Source organism: Narcine bancroftii, chromosome 8, assembly GCF_036971445.1.
Source record: "Narcine bancroftii isolate sNarBan1 chromosome 8, sNarBan1.hap1, whole genome shotgun sequence".
NCBI lineage: Eukaryota > Metazoa > Chordata > Chondrichthyes > Torpediniformes > Narcinidae > Narcine > Narcine bancroftii.
Window position 1 is genome coordinate 71,090,388 of NC_091476.1, and position 27,731 is coordinate 71,118,118.

Genomic DNA, 27,731 nt, shown 5'->3' on the forward strand with positions numbered 1-27,731 from the left:
TCACCACACCCCCCCCCACAATACTGTAATATGAAAGATCTGGTATGCAGACAACACAAATATGTATTGAATGCATTTTTGTGGTGCTTTTCAGTTCAGTTCAAGTTTAGTTGGGGCGGCACGGTTAGTGTAGTGGTTAGCGCGACGCCTTTACAGACCAGCGATTGGGACCGAGGTTCGATGTCTGTAAGGAGTTTGTATGTTCTCCCTGTGTCTGTGTGGGTTTCCTCCAATTGCTCTGGTTTCCTCCCACTATTCAAAAACGTACCGGGGGTTGTAGGTCAATTTCTGTTACCATGCGGTATGTCTAAATTTTTTTTAAAATCAATTGCCATCTGATTGAACCAGTACGACCTGGCAAAACAGTGTTCTCCAGTCCACGGTTCAGAACAGTGGAAGCCACACGTACAGACATAACTCGCATATAGACAAATGATACATAAACACACTACATATGAACTCGCCTCCAAGTCCTTACCCTGGCACACGGTGCCTAAAGCCACAAGGCACCGTGTTCATCTTTGCTTGTGAAGGGATGGGCCATGGATGGATGGATGTACATATATTAAAATAAATATTTTTAATAGTAGAGTCATGAAGAGTTGTTTTCGCAGTCATTCAGCATTCTCATGGTCTGAGGGAAGAAGTTGTTCCTCAGCCTGGTTGTACTCCTGTATATCTTCCCCAACGGCAGTAGCTGGAAGATACTGCATACAGGATGGAAGGGGTCCTCCTTCACTTTGCGAACCCTCGTTAAACGATGATCCCAGTACATCCCATTGATTGGTGGGAGGAAAGGAGACCCCAGTGATCCTCCCTGCTGCTTTTATGATCCTGTGGATTGACCTCCGATCCGATGCTCCAGAGTAGTGGTTTTCAACCTTTTTCTTTCCACTCACATTCCACCTTAAGTAATCCCAATTCCATTGGTGCTCTATGATTAGTAAGGGATTATTTAAGGTGGTATGTGGGTTGAAAGAAAAAGGTTGAAAACCACTGTGTACCTAATTGACTCGTTATGTGCCCGGTTTCATAACTCCAAAGGAAATGCGCCAATGACAATTTTTCTCAGCAAAATATTTCAGCCACAATTGGATCTAGAGCAGTGGTTCTCAATCTTTTTTCCCCCACTCACATCCCACTTTAAGTAATCCTTTACTAATCACAGAAGACCTATGGCATAGGGATTACTTAAAGTGGGATGTGAGTGGAAAGAAAAGGTCTGAAAACCACTGCTCTAGAGCACTGAAGTACTTTACCAGCATTTAATGAATCTTCTCGTTGGTAGGTTGGATTGTAGGTTGGTGGAATTTGTTGTACATTTTTGGGGTATTTTCTTCAACAATGACAGGTGACTTTGCAAAATCTGTTCTGAAGGAAGGTATGTAACATAAGATCGTGACTCAATTTACGTCATGTAATAAAATCAGTGCAATACTACATGAAATTTGCTCCGATAGGCACATTCGCCAGTGGCAGAAATTGCCTGAAGCACCTCTCGCAGTCAGAGAAAGAGAAGCAAAAGAGAGTCCCCCTCAGCGTCACTGGGTGTCCATGGATTCACCTTCGGCGCTCTGCAGCCCCTGCAGCCGCACAGAATCCACTACAAACCATCGGCAGCTAGAGCTCCAGGTCAGAACCTCTGACGCAATCAGGAAACCTTCAGCACCCACACGTATCCCAATTCTGATACCTGGTACCCCTTCAGCCAGGCTGGAGCCAGACTCCAGCAGTCCACAGCCCGGTGTGAATCCTTCAAATGCATTCGCCCGCAGCCTGCGTCGGTTTCTAGCCTCGAATCGCCAACAGCCCGCCACCTATGCATTTCTTCAGTCGCAGAATTCCACACTGGTCCTTTGAGTTGTAAGAGGTTTCCGACTGCCGATTTGTGATTTTTATTCAGGGGAACACAAAACTTGTTTCTCCTGCGCTGACCTCTTGGTCCTTCATGTCTGTGCTGATCTATTATTTTGCCTAGCCCCACTGATCTGCACCTAGTCCATACCCCTTCCATTCATGTAGCTGTCCAAATTCTTAAGTGTTAAATTGAGCCTGCATTCATCACTTCAGCTGGCAGCTCGTTCCACACTCCCACCACTCTCTGTGTGAAGAAGTTCCCCTAATGTCATGTCGTGAGATACTTATGATAATGTACATTTGCACTACGACGCTGCCGCAAAACACCGGATTTCTTGACTTGTTCATGACAATAGATTCTGTTCCCCACTAAACTTCGCCCCTTTCACTCTTCACCCTTAATGGTTTGCATCTCACCTACCCTCAGAGGGGAAAAAAAAGTGCACGTGCACTTCTTAATGAAGGTAGTTTTAGAGTCAGAAACTGAGGCTGCTTCTTCATTCGTACTAAGTAGGGAAGCTCTGTACAGGCCATTCGCGTTGCTCACCGATTGCATTAATACTTTTCAGCTATCTTGTAGTTATCGGATATCTTTTGCATTTCTGAGTTGGATTGCTGAAACATTTGATGTCCTTTAACCCTTTGGACTCCATGTCTCGATTTTTGGGAATTGCCAACAAGTGCATATACTCTGAGTCCCTGTGTTCAGGGACTGCCAACAAGTGCATATACTCCATGTTCTGCAGTTTACCCATGGACCCAGACTGGAGTATGTATTATGAAATGTTAAAATGGTTAAATGCACAGCTGCATTTTCTGTTGAGCTCTGATTTGGGAAAGATTTGGAGAAAGATTAAGACACAGTGTGTTAATTGAACACCATCCACCCAACATGAGCCCCTCTTCCAGCATTGACCCATACATAGCCCTGCCAGTCACACCTCTTCAAAGCAATTTTTTTTGGTGAAGGTGGCGAGTGTTTTTCCCGCTCCATTATTTTCAGCCATATCCCGCTCGATCTTGATGAAGGGGGCTCAAGCCCAAAACGTTGGTTCTGTATCTTTATCCTTGCAATATAAAGTACACAGTTTGATCTGCTGAGTTTCTCCAGCACTGTGATTTTACTTCAACCATGGTGTCTGCAGACTTTTGGGATTTACTTCACACAATTTAAGGCTCTTTGTCTAGATAGTGACTATCAAGCCACATCTCCCTAATTATCAAAATGGGAAAAAGTATGAAAGAAAGAAAAGAAAGTGAATGATGCACCTGAGATGGTGAATGGAATATAAATCTTCAGTGAGATCACACTTGGAATATTGTGTTCATTTCTGCTCACCTCATTACAGGAGATATGTGGAAGCTATGGAGAAGGTGCAGAGGAGATTTACTAGGATGTTGCCTGGATTGGAAAATGTTAATAGAGCTAGAGCTTTTCTCTTGGGAGCGAAGAAGGATGACAGGCGTAGATAAGGTGGACAGCCTGCACATTTTTTCCAGGGTGGGAGTAGCAAACAGAGGAGATCTGTACAAAGTGAAGGGGAGACATTAAGGATAAGTATTTTTTTTACACAGTGCTATGGGTGCCTGGAATGTATTGCTGGGGTGGTGGTGGAAGCTGGAACAATAGGGGAATTTAAGAGACTCTCGACAGGCACATGGATGAAAAAAAAATAGAGGGTTTTGAGATAGGGAGAGTTAAGTTTTTTTTAAGGTACCCATGGGTTGGCACAAAATCATGGGCTGAAGAGTCTGTAATGTGCTGTAATTTTCTATGTACAACGAGATAGACAACAGACTCGCCAAGGCAAATAGCGCCTTTGGAAGACTACACAAAAGAGTCTGGAAAAACAACCAACTGAAAAACCTCACAAAGATAAGCGTATACAGAGCCGTTGTCATACCCACACTCCTGTTCAGCTCCGAATCATGGGTCCTCTACCGGCATCACCTACGGCTCCTAGAATGCTTCCACCAGCGTTGTCTCTGCTCCATCTTCAACATTCATTGGAGCGCTTTCATCCCTAACATCGAAGTACTTGAGATGGCAGAGGTCGACAGCATCGAGTCCACGCTGCTGAAGATCCAGCTGCGCTGGGTGGGTCACATCTCCAGAATGGAGGACCATCACCTTCCCAAGATCGTGTTATATGGCGAGCTCACCACTGGCCAACATGACAGAGGTGCACCAAAGAAAAGGTACAAGGACTGCCTAAAGAAATCTCTTGGTGCCTGCCACATTGACCACCGCCAGTGGGCTGATATCGCCTCAAACTGTGCATCTTGGCGCCTCACAGTTTGGCGGGCAGCAACCTCCTTTGAAGAAGACCGCAGAGCCCACCTCACTGATAAAAGGCAAAGGAGGAAAAACCCAACACCCAACCCCAACCAACCAATTTTCCCCTGCAACCGCTGCAACCGTGTCTGCCTGTCCCGCATCGGACTTGTCAGCCACAAACGAGCCTGCAGCTGACGTGGACATTTACCCCCTCCATAAATCTTCGTCCGCGAAGCCAAGCCAAAGAAAAAATATATATGTACTATCCCTTCCAGACTCTAGATATGTAAATATTTTCTTGTCTCTCCTCTATCGTTTTCCCAGTTACTTTAAATCCATGCACCCTAGTTTTTGACCTTCAGTGACAAGTAATAAGCCACTTCAATTTATTCTGTTTAGACCCTTCAAAGCTTCATCCATCTCCCAAAGCCTTCTCTTTACAAAAAGAAGCAATTCAGTCGTATCCAATTTTTATGTAACTACATGCCCCAGTCCTGGAAACAACCTCATAAATCTTCTCTGTACCCTTTCTCGTGTGATCATGTCATTACTAGAACAACATTGGGTAAAATTCCCCTTCATGGTTTTGCTGGCAGCACACATACAAATTTTACACAAGATGGCCATTAATTGTACGCTCAGTGAAATTACAGCTCAGAGCTTTAATGCTTTTCCAAATATAATTATTTGTCATTGCTGTTTGAGGGCCTGGGCTCCTTTTGTCTTTGCCATTGCCCCGGCTAAAATGATTGGTGTGACTTTTGTGTTACTTGTTGAGACTATTCAGGCAACGCAGCTAATCAGTGAACCAGCACGATGATCTGTCGTGAATCGCGGATATACTCTTACCTTTTGCATGATACAACCATAGAACATCACAGCATAGAAAACATACCCTTCGGTCCTTCTAATCTATGCCAAGCTATTCTGCCTAATCTATGTACCTGTCCAAATTCTTTTTTTCCCTCCCAGACGTATAGTATGGTAACAGGTCATTTCAGCCCATGAGTCCGTGCCGTCCAATTTGCACCCCATTAACCTACACCCCGGTACGTTTTTGAATGGCAGGAGAAAACCAGAGGCCCTGGGAGAAAACCCCAGGAGACATGGGGAGAATGTGCAAGCACCTGACAGATAGCGCGGGACTCGAACCCATGTCCGGTCCTGATCGCTGGCACTGTAAAGGCATTGCGCTAACTATGACACCAACCATGCCACCCTTTATTTGAGCCCACATTCACCACTTCATTTGGCAGCTCATTCCACACTTCCACCACACTTTGTGTGAAGAAATTCCCCCTAAAGTTCTCCCCTTCCATCTTTATCCTATGCCTTCTAATTTCTATCTCACCTCACCTCAGTGGAAAAAGTCTACTTGCATTTACTCTCCATAATTTGTCAAATCTCCCCTCATTCTTCTACGGTCCAGGAAATAAAGTCCTAACCTGTTTAATCTTTCCCTGTACCTCAGTTCCTCAAGTCCTGGCAACATCCTAGTAAATCTTCTCTGCGCTCTTTCAATCTTATTGATACCATTCCTGTAGTTAGGTGACCAAAACTGCATACTATACTACATTTGATGTCCTCAATGTCTTACAGTTTACCGTAACATCCCAACTCCTGTACTCAGTACATTGATTTATGATGCCCAGTATACCATAAGTTCTCTCTATGACCCTATCTACCTGTGACACTACTTTCAGAGAATTATGCATCAGTATTTCCAGATCCCTCAATGTCCTCACATTTTGGGAACGCAAGGAGGCATTTCAGATATCAGATTCTGATTTCAGAATACATTGACATCACATACATGAGATTCTTTTTCCTTCAGGAGAGGTAGAATCACCACTTTTTGATAGTACAAATAAAAAACTGTACTCAAGGATGCACATGTAAACAAATAAAGAACTCTAAACAGATAATGAATGTAAACAAAGTATGAAAAACAGAGAGAGAAAAAATCAATAAATTGCACAAGTAGAAGACCTTAAATGGGTCCCTGATTGAGTTTGTGGTTGAGGAGTGTGATGGTGGTGGGGGAGCTGCTGTTCCTGAACCTGGTGTGTGCGAGTCTTGTGGCACCGAGACCTCTTTCCTGAAGGCAACAACGAGAATGGAGCGTGTGTTGGGTGGTGTGGATCCTTGATGATCGCTGCTGCTCTCCGATGGCAGCGTTCCCTGTAGAGGTTCTTGGTGATGGGAAAGGTTTTACCTGTGATGTCTTGCTTGGGCTGCTTCCACTACCTTCTGGAGGGCCTTACACTCAAAGGTATTGATATCCCCATACACATTTGCATAATGAACTAAACCTGATGGTCCCCAACACTGGGTTGTTTCTGCCGGAATCAGAATAAGCATTTGGTTCTCCGTGTGTTATATGTCCATAAGACCCCTGTATCGAATAATCAAACACATTTCCATTTGACTGCAGAGTTTTGTTTATACTGTCTATCAGGTCAGTGTCTCAGAATAAAGAAACCACCTCAAAGTTCAGTCAAAAAACAAACAACTCTAGCTGGTGTTTTCCTCCCTCTTACTGGGGAGGGCCGGGGGGAGGGTGGTGACGGTTATAGCTCAATGAAGCAAAAGCAGTGGTTCAGTCTGGTGTGACGGCTCGGTGGTACTCTGTATGAAGGCACCAGGAAGCCTGCCGGAAGCTGTAAAACTGAGCAATTCAAGTATCTTTTCTATCGGATGTGTGCAAAGTTGACCCACATTATATGAAATACCAATTGCAGTTGTGTAAGAAGTGTTTGGAAGCCACATAATCATTCACTGTTGCTTCATTATTGCAACAATTTGTGCTGCAGGGTCTGAAGCGAGATAGCTCTGAGTGCTATATTGCAGCTTATTTTTTTCCCAGAAAAGGAATGTGCAGATAGATTTTTATCTTTGCGGAATTTGTTAGTTATCAGGACTAGATGCTGTCCTGTATGTTACCTTTATGATTGACAATTGCCGAAGTTGTAAAGTCCTGTTGATCATCCTTTGGACTGCAGGCAAATGTGTCCAAGCAGTCATGAGTAGGAAATGCACTGCGTGGGGGAGGGGGCAGGATGGTAGAGGGTGTGAGCAGGGGAAGGGGGAGAGAGAAAACAAGCCAAAGCTCACTTCCTTTACCAAGCCAAGTTTAGAAGTGGGAGGGTGCAGTCGGGTTTTGATGTTTGCCATGTGGTCATGTCAGAAACATTCACCCTTTCACAGCAAGGTGTTATCAGCTCAATTTAAACAGCACTGGGATCTTTGAATTGCGAAAGTAACATACCCACAGTGTGAAGCATGCAACGTTTGTCATTGTCAACTGCCCTACAAATAACTTCGTTCTTTCACTTCCTTTTTCTCCATCCACTCCCCCTCACCCCCACACACCTTGTAGAATGGACTGATCCTTTCTACCTTACTCTATGATAATGAACCAAGCAGTGTCAGTGCAGAGCAAGCTAGACTGTCGGTTGGAGAGGCCAGCAAACTGCACAGCCAACAAGGTGTGTCTTGTGTGCTTTGTGTGCACTCTTGGGTTTTCAGAGACCTCCAGCCTGCCGGCAGCAAGGAGATCACAGGTTTCCCCCACGCCCCCCTCCGCCTCCACCTCGTGCTTCTGAGGTTTGGCAATGATTGCCTCAGCTGGAACCTAAATGAAAAGAGAAGGCTCCCGCCCTCTGGATTAAAGTAGCTGCAAGAGGGATTGTACCGGGGAAGACAGGACACGAGTGGAAGTCGGGAGAGTGGTGGTGGAGGGGGCTGGGGGAAGGAATGCCAGAGGAAATCCTTCTCTTGCAAACTGCCTTCAATCACTAGTTTCAGGAGCCAGGCTATTGGACTTGAAAGGATTATTTTTTCCCACACCTGCCTATTTCTTAAAAGAAAACATTTTCCTTTGCACTTGAAGTCTTCCCAATTGAATTCAGTCAGATGGAAGTACACAGGAAATCTTGGACGCCGCCGTTGTCACCCGCTGCATATGTCAACTCCACGCAGTACTCCAGCGTCTTGGAGGGAAGATTCAAGCAACTGCAAGGTAAAGCCTTACGTGCTGACACCAGACACCTTACCGGCTTTGGAGTTTGCACAGTACTGTCAATGTGTCCTGTAAATATGCCTTTGAGCAATTAGCAACACCTTAAAGTAGCACTTGTCTTACAAATTGAACGGGTCTTGCATGAGCTTGCTCCTGTCCATTAACTCAGGCTCGGTTTAGATGTTCTAAGAAGTTTCTTGATGTTGGTCAGTGATTGGAAATTATTGGTAGCTGTGATTATAATTTATCGACCTTCTGATTCAAGTTGCTGACTCCACTATGTTGTGGCACGATGGGTTCTTATTTTACAGGAAAGTGAACTGGGAATATATGTGAAAAGGATTTTAACCTTCTGTTTGTATAACTGCAGCCATTTTTTAAATGTGGTGTGCTTGAACTACCAGGTGTTAGTGTAGGAAAATGAAGTGCAGTTGTTGGCCCAGCTTTGGCCAATCACAGAAGCTCAATCTTGGGCGTTGCTATCGGCTGATTTTTAAATTTGCTCTCCTGGAGCTGGTACACGGCTCTACGCCATGCTCTCTTACTTAACCAGCCTCTACGTACAGCGCCACAGTTGAAGGGTCATACGTTTGTGAGCTAGTCCTGATGCTTTGGTTCATTAACCTTGAGTGCAGTTGAACTGACATGCTTCCAGCTTTGTTTTGTATTGTCCCTGACTTGAGCAGCTCTATCATAACCATCAGTCAACTGCTGTCCAGGTGGCTGTGTGAACTGTATACGAGAATTCGGCATGGAAATATGGGCAACATAAAAACAGTCCTCTGCTATTAAGATTTAGATTAGATTTTAGATTTATTGTCAGAGTACATACAATTGCAATGTTAGAGCAACGCAGTTACAGTGCCAACGTTCGGGAGAGGGTTCGAATCTGGCACTGTCTGTACGTTCGCCCCATGTCTGTGTGGGTTTTCTCCAGGGGCTCCGCTTTCCTCCCATCCTTCAAAACGTACCGGAGTTGAGGTCAATTGGGTGTAATTGGGTAGAACGGGCTTGTGGGCTGAAAAGGCCTGTTACCATGCTGTATGTCTAAATTATAATTCAATTTAATTACATCACATACAACCCTGAGGTTCTTTTTCCTGTTGGCAAGGCAGAATGACCACTTCTTCTCAGTGCAAAAAAAACTGACTCATTGTACACATGTAAACAAATAAAGAAATATAAACAAACTGACTGTGCAATACAGAGAGGAAAAAAGTCAATAAAGTGCAAGTGCGAGTCCTTAAATGAGCCCTGATTGAGTTTGTTGTTGAGGCGTCTGATGCTGGAGGGATATGGTCTTAATGTTGTTGTTCCTGAACCTGGTGAGTGCAAGACTTGTGGCACCTACACCTCTCTCCTGATGGCAGCAGAGGGGACAGAGCGTGTGCTGGATGGTGTAGGTCTTTTGATGATTGCTGCTGTTCTCTGACGTCAGCGTTCCCTGCTGTTCTCTGACGGCAGCGTTCTCGATGGAGGTTAGCACAATGCTATTACAATGCCAGCAACCTGAGTTCGAATCCAGCGCTGTCCATAAGGAGTTTGTATGTTCACCCCATGTCTGCTTGAGGTTTCCTCTGGGCATTCTGGTTTCCTTCCGCCCTTCCAAAACATATGGAGGTTTTAAGTTAATTGGGGTATTTGGACGATAGGGCCTGTTGCCCTGCTGAATGTCTAAATTAAATTTAAACAAAATTAAAGTGTAATGGAAAGTAATAAAACAATAAAGTGCCTTAATATTATAAATTTAAGTTGTGTGATTTTTTTTTTCTTTTGCCAAGTCTGCAGTGTGAAGTAACTTTAGCAGAACGTGGCAGAAGGTGAGCATTTTTGTTAGTGTGAGCAGTTGGATGTGGTGGAAGAGGTGATGAGGTAGAACAGGATGTGACCGTTTTATAGCCTGAAGATATCTTACTGTGGCGTATGAGAAATGAAGAAGGAGAACCATAAAAAGGAGAGGAGAAAACTCCTTGAGGAACATTGATCGCACATCATTCAATTTCATTCATTCCTAATTGAAGCAGAACAACGCTTCCTGTTAGCCACCTGTTGCTGGAAAACTGCACTGATGGGTTAGGAATTTTTTAACAAAATGAGCCCATGCTGCCCAATTAACCTACAGCACCCGGTACATTTTTGAAGGGGGTCGGACCTGAAGGAAACCCACACAGAAACTGGTAAGACGTATAAACTCCTGACAGACAGCACCAGATTTGAACCTGGGTCTCTGGCGATATAATAATGTGGCGTAGTAGTGGTTAACGCAGTGCTTTTACAGCACCAGTGATCAGGTCCGGGGTTCGAATCCTGTGCTCTCTGTGAGAAGTTTGTACGTTGTTCCTGTGGCTGCGTGGGTTTTCCCCAGGGTGCTCCGGTTTCCTCCCGCTGTTCGAAATGTACCAGGGTTTGTAGGTTAATTATGTGTAATTTGGGTGGTACGGGCTCGTGGGCCAAAATAGCTTGTTACCATGCTATATGTCTAAATTTAAAAACTCTGGATTAGGACAGCATTAGGGCTTTTAAATCTTATGCCAGGGAATAAATTATGTTTGATCTTATGTGGCTTTTCGCCACATAAATAGCTTCCTCGTTTATAATGAGGAGGGGAGGTATAATATGAGTTAAACGTCACATTTTTAAGGCTGAAATGTTTCACTGATTTAATTAAGCACTGTGGCAGTATGCCATTAGGCAGACGAAACCGCCCCGCTTGTCACGCACACGGCGGGGCAGCCGGCCAAAATGACGCCGTCGGGGGTTTCCTCCTGACCTAAGCACTGGGCTCAGAAGCCTGCTCTTGGGGACCCTCGTGACACCCCGATGACGTCGGGGCCCCTCAGCACAGTTCTCAGCCAGGTCCGGGCTGGGAGTATAAGACCAGCCAGGCAGTCTGCAATAAATCAGTTTTTGCTCACTGAACTCAACCCGTCTGGTTGTGCGATCCTTCAGTTAGCAGTGTAGCCGCCGCTACAGCACTTTATTTTGCATTGCGCTAACCCTGCCGATGTTTTTGAACACTTAGCATAAAATGACATATTTGGGCTATTTTTGCAAAATAATTTCTCTGCAGGTGATGCGATATTAGGTTTTCTGAGCAGATTTGTCTTGATTTGTATGCTATTTAGTTTTAAATAACTCGAGCAGGTATATTTTTCATTGCAAACAGAATAACACATTTAACTACCAGTCTAGATGGTTCCAGTGTTTACGTTTTTTCTCTCTCACAAGGAAATATGGTCTTAATGTTGCTGACACTTTGAAAGCTTTTACTCAACCTCAAGGAAGAATCTGTGGCCGGATTGAGAATTGCAAGAACGGTGAATGGTCGGGCACTGAGGTGTGCGGTAGAACAGAGGGATCTGGGAATACAGATACAGAATTCTCCGAAAGTGGCATCACAGGTAGATAGGGTTGCAAAGAAAACTTTTGGCATCTTGGCCTTCATAAATCAAAGTATCAAGCATAGGCATTGGGATGTTGTATAAGACATTGGTGAGGCCAAATTTGGAGTATTGTGTGCACTTACGGTCACCTAACTACAGGAAAGATATCAATAACATTGAAAAAGTTGCCCATACTCAGGGTTAGAGCCAGAATGAATATTAGAGGAGGGCATTAGTGTGTTGGAGGGCATTAGTGCTAGCCGGGACCCACCCGCCTGTCGATGATGGTGGGGGGGGTGGTGTGGTGTGGAGGGTACTAGCTGGAACCTACCTCTAGACCGGACGGGGGGGTGGGTGGGGGGAGCTATTGGATGCTGGGTCCTACCCGTCGTTAACACTATCCATCTGTCCAACTTAAGAGAAAAGGGCGCACCTTTTATTGCTACTGACTTGTGACATGGCCGGGGCGGGTGGAGAATTGCCAGATTGTGTCAAGCTAGACGCTAATGATGCGGGAGGGGGTGGGGGCGGGTCTGACAGCCAGCGATGGCCGCAGTCGTTTGGGGGGAGCACAGCACTTTGTTTGGGTGGGATGTCCCCTCCCTTGGTGCTGACCCTGGTGGAACTTCAGGAACTGAGTTACAGGGAAAGGTTAAACAGGTTAGGACTTTATTCCCTGGATCATAGAAGAATGAGGGGAGATTTGATAGAGCTACAGTACAACTCTGAGTATCCAAAATAGTTGGAGCTGGGCCTATTTCAGATAAATTATATTTTAGGATAACTGGTCATTTTTTAAAAACGTCCTGTAGCAACCGCAAATAACTTGTCACCGTGTTTAAACAATGATAAGAAAAGGCTTTTAAAGCATAAAATAACGTTTAATTCTTACCCAAAAAAATCTGAACAATGTAAGATAAATCTAACCAAAAAGTCGAAATTCTACTCAGGTTTTTCTAAAATTCCAGAAGTTTTTCAACAAGTGATGTCAGTTCAGCTCCAAAAAATTTCAGCTAAGGGTTTCTGATTGTTTTGATATCCTCAATTATCCAAAATATTTCAGAAGTGAAATTATGTCATTTTGGCTTCAAAATCTTTCAGATAAATGAGGATTTCTGATTTTTCTCAAAACTTCAATTATCCTATAAAATTTTTAGAGCCGAACAGATGTCACTTCCAGGTCCAAAAAAAAAATTTGTATCACTGACGATTTAGAATAATCCAATCTTAGATAATCGGAGTTGAACTGTCATTACCCGTCTTCATCCCTCAGTCTATTTTTGTAATTGTTCTGCAAATTTTCGTGCTTCTTCTGGATCCGAGAATAGTCTGTTTTGTTGTCCTGGAATAAATATTTTCAATACCGCTGGATGCTTTAGTATAAATTTATACCCTTTCTTCCATAAAATCGCCTTTGCTGTATTGAACTCTTTTCTCTTCTTTAGGAGTTCAAAACTTATATCTGGATAAATGAAGATTTTTTTGCCCTTTATACTCCAGTGGTTTGTTGCCCTCTCTTACTTTTTCCATTGTCTTCTCCAGTACCTTTTCTCTTGTAGTATATCTTAGGAATTTTACTACAATAGATCTTGGTTTTTGTTGTGGTTGTGGTTTAGAGGCCAATACTCTATGTGCCCTTTCTATTTCCATTTCATGCTGTAGTTCTGGACATCCTAGGGTCTTAGGGATCCAATCTTTTATAAACTCCCTCATATTCTTGCCTTCTTCATCTTCCTTAAGGCCCACTATCTTTATGTTATTTCTTCTGTTATAATTTTCCATTATATCTATTTTTTGAGCTAGTAGTTCTTGTGTCTCTAGTTTTTTTATTAGATTCCTCCAATTTCTTTTTTAAGTCTTCTACCTCCATTTCTGCTGCTACTGCCCGCTCTTCCATCTTGTCCATTTTCTTTCCCATTTCTGTTAAGGTCATATCTATTTTATTCATTTTCTCTTCTGTGTTGTTTATTCTTTTTCTTAAATCATTAAATTCCTGTGTTTGCCATTCTTTAAATGACTCCATGTATCCCTTAATAAGAGAAAGTACCTCCTTTATCTTGCCTTTCCCTTCTTCTTCTATTTCACTGTACTCTTCCTCTTCCTCTTCTTCTTCCTCTGGGTTGACCATCTGTTGTTTCTTTGGTGCCCTTTCCTTCTCTTCTTTCTTGTTTCTATTGTCTTCTGTGGTCTCTTCTTGCTGCTGCTGTTCTGCAACTGTCGTTGCCGGCTGTGGAGATCGACTCCCCAGCTGGTCCCCCCTCCCGTCGGTGTGTTTTTTTTCATGCGCATCGCGCATGCGCAGTTGCGCACTTTTACTCGGCTCAGCGAGCCATTTTTGTAGTCCATTATTTACCGACCTGAGGGAGCGGGTTTCTCTCTCCGCAGCGGGCCTCTTCGGACAGGTAAGGCCTTCACCTTTTTCCTCCATTGTCTTCTCTTCCTCTCTTCTTACCGTTGATTTTGATTTTTCTTTTTTTGTCGCCATCTTCTTTCCACCTTTATACTCACTTTTCTGTAACTTTTATTTCTGTGCCTTTGTGTTTTCCTTTGTTTTTCCTGACTTTTCTGGAGAGGGCTGGAGTTCACCGTCCGGTCACTACTCCATCACGTGACTCCCTCAATCGGAGTTGAACTGTATGTAAAATTATGAGAGGTATAGACTGAGTAAATGTAGGTAGGGTTTTTCCACTGAGGGTAACCAGAGAACATGGGTTAAGGATGAAAGTTTAGGGGGAACATTAGGGTGTGGAACGAGCTGCCAACTGAAGTGGTGAATGCAGGTTCAGTTTTAACTTTTAAGAATAATTTGGACAGGTACATGGATGGGAGGGTTTTGGAGGCTATAGTCTGGATACAGACTAGGCAGAAAGAGAGTTTGGCCTGCTTTTGTGCTGTAATGTTCTGTGGTTCCAGTTTTGAAGAGTGCTCAAGAGACTTCATATCTATTCCTGCTGGGTTTATGTGTTCTCTGGGCTTGTAACAAATGTATGTTCCGGTTACTTGAGACTTGGTCTTACAATGCTTAACTGCATAAGCAGTTTAAAAGACAAAAGTACTCTACTGTACCTACACTGAACAAACCTCATTTGCATGAATATAATACACCTTAAAGCATTTTACTTTATTTTTACTTGCATTTTATGAAAACATTTAACCATTGCTGCATATGTGGGTTCCTCCCCTCCACGGAGGAGTCTCCCAAAGACGAACAATAACATTATAGACAATTAACCCCACTCTCCCCTAGGTTTACAAATAAAATCTCTGACCAGGTCGACTTCTTACTAAGCAGGGATAAAGAGACAGTTTAAGAGAGTTCCCTCAACAGTGAGTGGCATCAACCAGCTCTTCGCCCTGGGCGATGTCATTGCTGTTTCACGCATCTTTATTTAAACAGCTGCTAAGAGCAAAGCACAACCAAGACAGTCTGCTGGCTGAATATTTGCTCCCATCTTCACCAAAGGTTTATGCGTTACTTCAAAGGACATGTACTTTTATAATTTTTAACTTTTTTTTACCTTTTTATATTCTTATTTATTTTAATTTTTAAATTCATTTTCATCAATTTTGTTTCGCCTGTTGCTTAAATTCCAGATACCAGGGGTTTTACTGTATCAGTCTGGGATTCAAATCAGTGGGTGGAATTTGTACAGATGCTCCTCTCCTTACGATGGTTTGACTTAGGATTTTGCGAAGTTACGATGGTTCAATAGTGTGACTCTCGTTATTTACTTCCATGTAGTAGGTTAAAGTAAGGTCATCGCAAACATTGCTGATTTTTCCAATAAATGTTGGTAATTCCTCTAAAGTGAATTCTTTGAGCCCCCTTGGTCAATCACTTCTTTTAGTTCAATCGGAAAGCTTGCAGGGACTGATACAGGGCTGCGGGGAGAGACTGGGGCAATGGGATCAGTGTTGGGACTGATACAGGGCTGTCGGGAGAGAGCGGGGCAATGGGATCAGTGTGGGAACTGATACAGTGCTGCCAGTGTTATATAAGGTAGACCTGTATTCTTTTTCGACTTGCGATTTTTTTTTTTAACAACATATGATGGGTTTGTCAGAACGCAGCCCCGTATTCTGATCTCCAGTTGAACTTACTGTGCTTTTGTAATGTTTCATAAGATTGTCATTTTGGGGCAAGTCTTTTTCAGTGAATATTAATTAAACTCTTAGCTCATCACTTAAAATGTTACTTCCCTGCCTCCCCAGCTATTACACCGAGCAGCCGATCCAACAACAGATACACCGAAAGGACCTAGTCTAGCAAGATGCCTCTTGAGTTTATTTTCCCCTCTTGGTGTCTTTTAGCTGCAGGGCATTAAAGTGTTTTTGTGGTGTTTAGGATGACAGCACATGACACAGGATCAGTAAATGCAGCTCTGCTCACACCACTGATTGTAAGATCTATCACATGCTCTTTGAGATCTGAAGATCAGCTGCTTAACCCTTTCATTACATGCTCGAGTGGGTTTAATGAGAGATTCTTTCTTGATAGCTCCTCTCATCAGACTGTACATAATATCTGATCATAGGTTGGAACATTTAGTAGAGTCCTTCAGATTTTATATATGCCAGTGATGTTGGTAAGATGTGAAGATTTGAAATTGCCTATGTTTTATGAATTCAAATGATCATTTCCAGATTCAGCCACGTACCGTAAAATGGTTGAAGTGAAATTAAAAGTAATGCTTTTAAATAGATTGACCAAGATGAAATAGGTTACACTGGCTCCTCACTACGATCTGTAAGGACTTGCCTGCGGCCAGATTTAGTCTCACTGTCCACCACACGTCCCCTCCTCCATCCCACCTGACAAGCTGAATCACACAGCGGTCCTTTCTTACCATTAAAACAGCATTTAGCATAAACCAGGCAATGCACTTTTCAACACAGAAGAGATACAGGAATATCAGAGCCAGAACCACCAGGATGAGAAACAGCTTATTCTCACGGGCAGAAATAAAAGAAACTGCTCTCACGAACACTCTTATTCACTAGACAATATTTTGTTATTTATTTGTATAGACAAAATACTTGTCCTGCATGTGTATTCTTTGTATGTGTGTTATATCTGGTTGTGTGTCTGCGTGTTTTGCACCAAGGACCAGAGAACGTTGTTTCATCGGTTTGTACTTGTACAATCAGATGACAGTAAACTTGACTTGAGATTCTAAATGTGGCGGGCAAATGATGGGGTGTTGAATTCTAATACAGAGCTTCTATGCAGGATGAATAGTTTACGTTCTGCAAACTGCAACATGCTCATCTTTCCCCAGTGATCTTTCACTTCTACAAGTGCAAGTAAAGATTTGAGCTCACGACCTGAATTATGATATGCATGACTGTTGAAGGCATATCCATGCTGACTTTTATTGACTGAAAATGTTTTTATGGTGTTCTGTGGTTGTTTTCGTCAATGGGAATACAGTGTTAAAATGTGTCTCCACTTGATGTTAAATCAGAGTAATTACATTCCGCACATGCTCAGTGTTTTACAACCCGTTATGTGTCCTTCTTCACTCTTTCTCCTCTCCCATTCTTTCCCTCTCTACCTGTGCTGCCTCTTGCGTCCCTCCCTCCGCCTCGGGCCCATCCCTCTCCCCATCATGCCCCCTCCTTTGTGCCTCTCTCTCTCTCGCACCCTTCACTCTCTCCCCTTCCTGCCTCTCCCTCTTGCACTCCTCCCTCTCTCTCCCCCTCATACCTTCATGCAATTCCCTCCCCTCACATTCTTCCCTCTCCCCGCACCGTCTCGCCTCCCTCCCTCTCAGCCTCGCGCTTCTCCCTCCGCCCCCTCACACCTTCTATCCCTCCTCCTTTTGCCCATCCTTCCCTTGTGCCCCTGCGCCCCCCACGATCCTCCCTGTCCTTCTCCTTGAGCTCCTCCCCTCACTCTCCTCCCTCCCCCTCCCTTGTGCCCCTCCAACCCCCTCCTTCTTGCGCCCCTCCTACGTCCTCCTTCTCATGCCCTTCCATCCCCCTCCTTCTTGCACCCTTCCATATCCCTCTCTTGCACCCCTTCCCTCTCCCTCGTGCCCCTCCCTCTTCCTGCTTCTCATGCCCCTCCCTCCTGTTTTTAGCAGGGTATTATACATTTTTGGCAGTGATAAGTTCACTGTGGAGCCAACTAAATGAAATGGGATGCATGTGCTTTAACATGTCAAATGGGTCACCTATCTTATCACATGAATTGCTTACCCGATGTTTTCACAGCTAAGAGGGTGAAAGCCTTATTATTTGGAATTCAATGTAGGCATCTGTCCTTCCAAAACTAAGAACATCACCCATTTTTGGATCAGAATATAAAATATCAATTATTTATTCAAGTTTGCCCTCCATGATCTGAACAAAATTAGTGGTCACTTGATATTGGTTGTCTTGATAGAATGGTTAGCCTAGCAGTTAGTGCACAACCCAGATTCGAATACAGAGCTGACTGTCAGGAGTTTGTACTTTGGACCGTAGTCGGGTCCGAAGGATCAGTCGTATCTCAAAATGGGCGTAAGTGGGAATTTTGCCCGCATTTGTGTACTGAAGGTTTAAAGCAAACTATAGGCTGGGCATGGCCATCTTGATTCCTGTGCGCATGCGCGAGTCTTGGGCGGTGGGTTGGCATATTGGAGTTCAGTTGGCGCATGTGCAAGAGTTAAGCACCCTAATGATATTGAATTCGCACCCTTAACTCTTGCACATCTGTCAACCAAACAGCAGTACGTGAATCCACTGCACATGCGCCAACTGAAGACTCGCACGAGAATCAAGATGGCCATGCCCAGCCTACAGACCCCGTGACGTTGATTAACAAGGTAAGTACATACATTTTGCCTCTTACATGCCCTGTATCCATGTTATAGTTTTTCAAATACAACATAAACTTTGTAAACTTCAAATTTTTTCTTTAAAAAAATTTCAGTCGTATGTGTGGATGGATGTAAGTCGCATAAGTCACAAGTTTGGGAGTACCTGTACGTTCTACCTGCGTCTATGTGGGTTGCCTCTGTGTGCGCTGGTTTCATAGAAAATAGAACACGACAGCATAGTACAGGCCTTTCAGCCCTCGATGTTGTGATGACCTTTATATTCTTACCAAAAAGAAACGAAACCTCATAACCCTCTATTTTTCTTTCATCCATGTTCCGTCTAACAGTCACTTAAAAGCCCCTAATGTTTCAGCCTCCAAGCATCCACAACTTTCCCCTGATGTCTCCCCTCATCCTCCATCTCTTCTCTTTGTACATTTGTCTCTCGTGTCTGCTATTCCTGTCTGTGGGAAAATGGCACTGACTGCCTCTCATAATCTTGTAGATCTCTATTAGGTCTCCTCTTATCCGTCCATGCTCCAAGGAGAAAAGTCCTTGCGAGCCTTGCCTCATAAGACTTATTTTCCAATCCAGGCAACATCCTGGTAAATCTCCTCTGCACCCTCCCAAACTGTACAGAGCTTGTTGGTTAATTTAGGTATAATTGGCCAGCATGGGTTTTAATTTTTGAAAATTGATGACTTTAAATGTAATTGTTAAAAAATGTAGACATACAGCACGGTATCAGGCCATATCGTCTAAGAAGACCATGTCTCCCAATTGCACCCAATAGATCTACAACTCCTGGTACGTTTTAAACGGTGGGAGGAAACCCACGCAAACAGACTGTGCGGGATTCAAACCCCCGCTCTCAGTCGTTGGCGCTATAGCAGTGTTGCGCTAACCGCTCTGCCAACCGTGCCACCAGGCCAGAATCGACGCATACTATGCTGGAAATAAATAATAAAAGTAAGTGAAATAATGTCACAAAGATAAATTTTATTTCTCGGTGCAAACTTGTTTCAGAACTATTGGAGCACTTTTCACTCAGCTCGGTCAGTCCCACCCTTCTTGAATGTTGGTAGTACTGTATTTATTATAAAAACCAATAAAAAAAATTGAAAAAGAATGTCAGTTGGCTCTTCTGGTAGTAAACATCTCTTCAGGGCCCAAAGATGGAATCTGATGCCAGGACTCGAGTCTGTAATCTGGGCTAATTCTCCAGTTTAAAACTGGGAGCGGTCGATCATTCAGAAGTGAAGTTAATGAGATTTTAAACAAGTAAAGGCTTTTTTTCTCAATGGCGCATTTCACATTCTTCTAAGGATATCCAGATTTGATTTACAGTTGGTGAAATACTTTTGGAAGTCTCTGCAGGAAACGTATGTTGAACAGAGTGGACTCCCACAAACATTTTAGCCTGGCAGTGGCTAAGTGCTTTTGGTGATGCTGAGCGATGAATAAATATTATGCCTAAAACACCAGGGATAATTCCATTTACCCTTCAAAATGGTAACGATACATTCTGCTAATGTTGTCCCATGATGGGGACCTTGGTTCCCTTCATGCACAAGAGGTATTGACACAGCTGTGAAGGTGGCAGGGTGAAGTGGGGGAGGGGGAACGTCAGTTGGCATTGTTCAAGATGCACCTGCATAATTGAACACTACAGCACGGTTGGTGTAGTGGTTAGCACAATGGTGTTACACCACCAGCGATTGGGGCCAGGGTTTGAATCCTGCATGGTCTGTAAGGAGTTTGTTTGTAATACAAAATATGTAATATACAGGACACATACCGTGTCTGTGTGGGTTTCATCCAGGGGCTCTGGTTTCCTCCCACCATTCAAAATATACCGGGGGCGTAGATCAATTGGGTGGCACGGGCTCATGGGCTGAAAGGGCCCGTTACCGTGCTGTGTCTAAATTTATCCATACCTCCTCATAATTTTGTGTACCTCGATCAAATCTACCCACGTTCTTCTGCGCTCCAGAGAATTAAATGCTAACCTTTCACTGTCACTCGATTCCTCAAGTACTGGCAACATTCTTGTAAAGAATGAAATAAAACACGAAAGTCTGCAGACACCGGGGTTGAAGTAAAAACACAAAGGTGGAGAAACTCAACAGGTCAAACAGTACTTTATATGGCAAAGATAAAGATACATAACCAGCATTTCAGGCTTGAGCCTTCAAGATATCTACATCTTTATAAATCTCTGAACTCATTCAGTCTTATTAATTGAAAGCTGTGAATAGTTTCCCTCTTGTTCACCCACCCAAAAAACTTCAGCCTGCATTGAATAGTTAATCCATAATTGTTCATCATTTGTTGAACTTGTTGACTTTTTGATTCTCCATTTTTGTTGCACACTTTAGCACAAAGCAGAAATGAGAGTGGGGAGGGGGGGGGGTGAGGGTGCAGATGAGAATTGCATAGATTATTTTTCAGTGTTGGGATATGGGTAGGTGTGGCATTTATTCCATTTGGGCCATTTGAATGTGCATTTCAAGGTCAAGGTTCCTTTTATTGTAACGTTATACAGCCTCTCCCTGACTTACAACCTATGCAACTTACGGTCGAATAAAAAATAACAGCTGCATGCACAGTGACTGTCTCTCAGTTGCCATTCGAAAAGTGTGGTAAGCTCACCAAAGAGGAAAAACCCACCCCCTGCTGATAGATCTGACAAGAAGAGGAGGAAGATGCTCGATTTGGAATTGAAAGTGACTTGATTTATATCTTCTACACGCCCAAGTTATGACAGGTTAGTCAGAACGGAACTCAGGTATATGTCAAGGGATGGCTGTAATACAAAATATGTAATATAGAAGATACATGCCAACTTTCACCTGCCGTAAGGCAAACAAAGAGCCCGGTGCCCCGAACAAAAGGAGAAAGAGAAGCAAAAGAGAGTCCCTTCAGAGTCACTGAGTGTCCGTGAATTGGCCTCCAGTGCTCCCGAAGCCTCTGCAGCCGCACCCCCTTTTGATCAATCGGCAACCCAAGCTCCAGATCCGAACCTCCAACATGATCAGGAAGCCTTCAATGACCGAGGCCCTTTGGGAGTCCTTCTTGCCCTCAGCCCTCTCTCGAATCCTGGTTCCCATGAGCCAGTCTCCAGCAGTCCTGCAGCCTGGTCCTCTGACGTCGTCAGCAACAACCTGCAGGCTGTTTGTTTCATAGTATGGCTCATATTGTGGGTGTAAAATCGCGCATCAATTTAGACTACATGAACACAGATTCCTTTCTCTGGATGTTGGTGAATCAGAAATCTATTTCATTATTGCCATTACCGATGCCATCTTCTTAAATACTATAATCTATGTACTTCACATAATTTTATTTCTTGAGATTGAAACATGTCACAGGGAGATTAAACATGGAGTCCAAAAGTGCTAGAAGCTCAGAAAGTCACGCAGCATCTATAGCAGAGGTTTTGGGGGGAAAAAAGTTGAAAAAGCAAATGTCCTTTTGCTTTCTGTAGCCCAGTGGTTTTCAAACTTTTTCTTTCCGCTCACATAGCACCTTAAGTAATCCCTTTGCTATAGATGCTCTGTAATTAGAAAGGATTACTTAAGGTAGTGGAAAGAAAGTTTAAAAACCACTGTTTTAATCGTCCCTCGTTAACTCATTATGTGCACTGTTTCAGAGCTCCAAAGGAAATGGGCCAATTCTTCTCAAGCAAAATATTTCAGCAACAATCGAGCTAGAGCAGTGATTCTCAACTTTTTTTTCTCACTCACATACCACCTTAAGTAACTAATCGCAGAACACCTATGGCAAAAAAAAACATTCACAGTCTTCTCACGTCCTTAGTCATATCCATACATTCCCATCAATGTAGATTGTTAGATTAACATTCCTAAAAACCGGACTGGCTGGGCATTGGGCCTGTCCAGATTTTTGGATTTTCTGGACTCTTCAGCAGTACTTTTATGATTAAATTTAAGGAGGAATAAAGACGATTGATGAACAGGTAAATTTTGATAGTTTATTCATTACAAATGCAGCACACTTCATTTATCAAAACGAACAGTTTTAGAGAAAAATAAAGTCAACACTTGACAAAAATGTAAACATTTTTTACTACAAAAAGCGTGTAATGCTTGAAATGTTTAAAAATAAACATTGTAAAAGAAAAACAGTATGCAAATGAATTTGTCTGTGGTAAGATTACCCAAATTAAGCGTGGTTACTTGCTGTTGCTGTGCATCTGTGGCATTTACGCACGCACACAAAAGCCCGCCAAATATAAAAGTTTGAGAGTTTTCGAAGAGTCCGGATTCTCGGGTAGTCCCTATTTCTGGCATGCAGGTTTTTGGACTTCTACTGTTTGAGGTAGATGACCCCTGCAGATTCACAAGTGACGTGTTACTTCACTTGGAAGGACTCTTTGGAGCCTTGAATGGTGGGGATGGAGGAGGTGTAGGCATAAGTGTGGCATTTCTGGCATCTGGGCACTCTCCAATCAGATGGCATCAACAATTTAAATTTGGACATACAGCACGGGAACAGGACCTTCCGGCCCATGAGACTGTGCTGCCCAAATACTGCAATTAACTTGCAACTCCCGAATGTTATGAAGGGCAACTGGAAGTACCTGGTGAAAACCCACTCAAACACAGGAAGAAACTATAAACTCCTTGCAGACAGCACTGGATTCGAACCTGGGTCGCTGATATTGTAATAGCGGAACAAAACAAGGAGATATTAGAGGAGATTGTCAGTCAAGGCGAGAATTTGAGGAGCATTTAAAACTGAGATGCAGGTTGCTATAGGGAGGGAGTGTAGAGATTTGTGCCCAGGCTGTTTAAAGCACACGTTGACCATGATGCTAACCGTACAGCCCAATATATTCATTATTAATTCAAAGTATTTTAACATGGACATGATGACAGCTGTCCATTATTCCCAAATTACATCTGTGGATTTTTATGTCACGTTAAACTTTGTGAAAAGGCTGTCTTTTTGCACAATCTCATTTCAAGTGTCAATCTCTCTGTTATATTTTGCACATAACTAAATAAGAACTTCTTGATTGAATGATTATTTGTGATAGAACATAGAACAATACAGCACAGTACAGGCCCTTCAGCCCTCGATGTTATGCCGACCCTTATATTCCTTCCTAAAAATAAAGTACTAAACCCTCCCTACCCCATAGGCCTCTATTTTTCTTTCATCCATGAGTCTGTCTAAGAGTCTCTTAAATGCCCTCAATGTTTCAGCCTCCACCACCAACCCCACCCAGCGAGGCATTTTAGGCCCACCCACTCAACTCTGTACAAAAAAACTTACCCCTGATGTCTACCCTAAACTTCCCTCCCTTCACTTTGTACGTATGTCCTCTGGTTTTTGCTGATCCAGTCCTGGGAAACAGGTGCTGGCTGTCCACCCTATCTACGCCTCTCATAATATTGTAGATCTCTGTCAAGTCTCCTCTCATCCTTCTACGCTCCAAAGTGAAAAGTTCCAGCTCTGCTAACCTTGCCTCATAAGACTTGTTTTCCAGTCCAGGCAACATCCTAGTAAATTTCCTCTGCACCCTCTCCACATCCTTCCTATAATGAGATGACCAGAACTGAACACAATTCTCTTTAACATGACCTCTTACTCCTGAATTCAGGCCCCCTATTAATGAAGCCTGGCATCCCATAGGCCTTCTTAACTATCCTATCAACCTGTGCGGTGACCTAGAGAGATATATGGATTTGAACCCCAAGGTCCCTCTGTTCATTTCACACTTTTAAGTAACTGACCATTAACCCTGTCCTCAGTCTTCTGGTTTGTCCTTCCAAAATGCATCACCTCGCACTTATCCAGATTGAAATCCACTTTTCTACCCAACTCTGGATCCCATCTATAATCCTCTTGTAACCTTCGAGGCCTTGGCTCCATCCACAACTCCTCCAACCTTTGTGCCATCCACGAACTTGCTGACCCATCCTTCTGCCTCTTCATCCAGGTAATTTATTAAAAAATCCCAGAACAGATCCCTACGCATTCCACTAGTCACCAACCTCCTTCCACTACTACTCTCTGCTTTCTTTCCACAAGCCAATATTTTTTATCCACCCAGCCAATGTTCCACTGATCTCATGACTTTCTGGATGAGTCTCATGGGGAACCTTGTCAAATGCCCTGCTAAAATCCACGTAGACCACATCTACTGCCCTACCCTCATCAACCTCCTCAAAAAAAGTGATGTATTTAACTACTTCCATTTTGCATCTGAAAAGCATCTGATAAAATGCAACTGATTGAATTTGAAAATCAGAAAGAACAGCAGATGATAAAATAGAAACAGAAAATGGTGAAAAAAAACTCAGCAGTGAAACGCAGCATCCGTTGGAGGTAATGATATATAACCAACGGTTTGGGCCTGAGAAAGGATCAGGTCCAAAATGTTGGTAATATATCTTACTTCTTATTGATGCTGAGAGACCTGCTGAGTTCCTCCAGAATTTTTGTGTCTTTAGAAGAGACTCAGCAAGTCAGATGGGGCAGGTTAAATGGCTGAATTGGGACCAATGGCCTTAAATCTTTTAATTAAAAAAAAAACAGAGGACTGGACCAAATGGGTGAAAGGGCTAATTTTGATGGCATTAGACAAGAGCTTGCAAAGGTTGATGGGGAGGGGCTCTTTGCAGGAGAAGGGACATCTGGCTGGTTGGAAGCTAACAAAAGTGAGACAAGATCAAGCTGGCCCTGTACCCCATACAGAGCCGACAGCAGTCGGACTGGGTGTTGGACCTCTACAGGGGAGCACTGGGACTTGGGTCTCCACGGGGCTGTACCAATAGCAGCTCTGGCAGCACCGCCATTTTTTTAATGAGGGCAGGATAGAAAGGCTGAGAAATGATTGGGGGAAGGGGGCAGCTCTGTGAATGCAAAGCTAGTGGAAAAGAGACCGGGGGGGGGGGGGGGGGGGTGGGGTGTGTAATAGGAAAGAGAGAGAGTGTGTGAGAGAATTGGAGCAGGGCGATGGGGCTAATGCTGTCTGGATAGATGGTGCCCAGACGGAATACGAGGTGTTGTTCCTCCAATTTGTAGGTGGTCTCGGGCAGTGCATGAGACGGTGGGCAGACACATTGGCATTGGAATGAGGCCGGGAATTAAAATGAAATGGGTTGCCACTGGGAGATTTTTATCGTGGAAGCTAAGGATTTCAGAAGCTAATTTACACTGCCATTTCCGTTTGGGTTAACTGCTAATTTAGTGGGTCCGTTCCCAGTTATTGTGCGGCGTGAACATCCCAACCTGGCAGGGTGAGTTGAATTCCACCGGACTCTGAAACTTGGTGGGGGCAAGTGTCAGAGCCCAGCCAAGTTAACTCATTAATCGCCTTTTGGCGGTGTAAAAGCAAACCTGCTCTCGCATAGTCACCGCTGGAGGCAGGACGCCCCCACCTTAAAATGCCAGGTTGCTGATTAACCAGGTAAATCAAGGTCCAGTGGGAAAGGCTCCTGAGAACAGCATGTCTGGTAAATTTTCCTACTTTCTAGGCAGGTTGGCAGTGTGAAGGGGCATGAAGGAAGATTAAAAAGAAGGTATAAACTTTGTTGACCTATATTATAAATCTTTATAAATTTCTAAAGGAAGTCCCAGCAGGGGAGAGAGAGAGAGAGAGAGAGAGAGAGAGAGAGCAATGGTGGATCTGCCCTCCCAGAATTCTGTGCGGCAGAGCAACCTCTCCATGAGTGCTCTGTGCATACAGCCTTTTCTCTGCTGCACAGAATTCTGGGAGGGCAGGTCTGCTATTGCTCTTTTCCCCCGGTCTTTATAAATTGTCCACTATTGCTGCTACCGCTTTCCCACGGTCCTTTATAAATTTATAAAGGTTTATATAGGTGGTACAACAATAGGGGCTGAAGGGCTTGTACTGTGCAGTACATAATTCTGTTATAATTAGGCATGATTAATTTTGTTTAAATACAAGATCATAATAAATTGATAAAGATTTAAGGCAGGTCCATTATTGCTCGATGCGTCACTCAGATATCACCGGTGGAGAGTTGACTCCCCGGGAATGCCTTGACCTGGCAACAGTGGTCCAGTGTGAACAGCAAAAATAGCTTCTTTATCTGGTTCACTGAATGGCCAATTTACTGGTTAGCCAGTGTGAAAAGGACTACAGTTTCACCTTTAGTATGAGTGCAGTTGTCTAGTACTGAGGTACCTGCTATTTGTCTAGTACTGAGGTACCTGCTATTGTCTAGTACTGAGGTACCTCCTATTGTCTAGTACTGAGGTATCTGCTATTTGTCTAATACTGAGGTACCTGCTATTGTCTAGTACTGAGGTACCTGCTATTTGTCTAGTACTGAGGTACCTGCTATTTGTCTAGTACTGAGGTACCTGCTATTGTCTAGTACTGAGGTACCTGCTATTGTCTAGTACTGAGGTACCTGCTATTGTCTAGTACTGAGGTACCTCCTATTGTCTAGTACTGAGGTACCTCCTATTGTTTAGTACTGAGGTTCCTGCTATTGTCTAGTACTAAGTTACCTGCTATTTGCTGAAGTAGTGAGTAAGAAGAAAACTTCAACGAGTGAATACTTGGATTTACAAAACAGCTTTCACAGAGCATTTCAGGTTTGTTTATTATCAGTAAAATCACAGCTGGTCAAACGGTGGACTTCATATGGTAAGGATAACGATACATAACCACGTTTCGGGCTTGAGCCCTTCATCAAGGTTTTCCCTAAATGAGACAGTTTGACCTGCTGACTTTCTCCAGCATTGAGTTGTGTTATTACTTCAACCACGATGTCTGCAGACTTTTGTGTTTTACTCAAGTTTATCACCATCTAGTGCATATACAGCCCGTTGAAGCAACGTCTCTCCAGACCTTAATGCACCCACGAAATCACACAATACACAGTAATGATCACATAAATAATGAAAATAAATGTTTGAGACGATTGTCACGGTTACAGGATACTATTCATCAGCCTCACGGCTGGTGGGAAGAAACTATTCCTCAGCCTTGCAGTCCTGATTTTGATGCTCCTCTACCCTCTTGTAATTGATTGGATACTGTGCATGGGATGGAAGGGGTCTTCTATAATTCCTTGAGCCCTGTTTAGACACCACTCCCAGTAAATGTCATCTGCAGAGGAAAGAGAGGCCCCAATGATCCTCTCAGCCTTTTTAATGATCCTCTGTATAGACCTCACATTAGGCCCTTTTATAGAGGGGGAAGAAAAGGCGAGTGTGAAGACAGAGATGCTCCGTCTACATCACTGCACTTATCTCCATAAAAGGTCCGAAGGCGGATGGACTGCTCAAACTCGCTCCAGCTTCCATCCGCCTAAGGGGAGTACTTAAATGTGGAGTGAACCCACTCCACCTCCTCCGTAAAAGAATGCCACTGAAAACGGCTA

The 27,731-nt window shown here is 43.6% G+C and overlaps 1 protein-coding gene across 5 annotated transcripts in view; it reads left to right on the top strand.

The window, feature by feature from the left end:
- LOC138740832 (spectrin beta chain, non-erythrocytic 1-like) overlaps window positions 1–27,731 on the top strand; it is a 393,831-nt gene that overhangs the window by 134,168 nt on the left and 231,932 nt on the right. The window contains exon 5 of one of the 5 annotated variants that reach the window (XM_069894022.1): window positions 8,065–8,156. The exons of 3 other annotated variants lie outside the window; for them this stretch is intronic. In XM_069894022.1, the coding sequence (XP_069750123.1) occupies window positions 8,065–8,156 (92 nt within the window). Of the gene's footprint in view, window positions 1–7,524; window positions 8,157–27,731 lie in introns of those variants that run through there. One more of the 5 variants, XM_069894018.1, reaches the window with a different exon arrangement.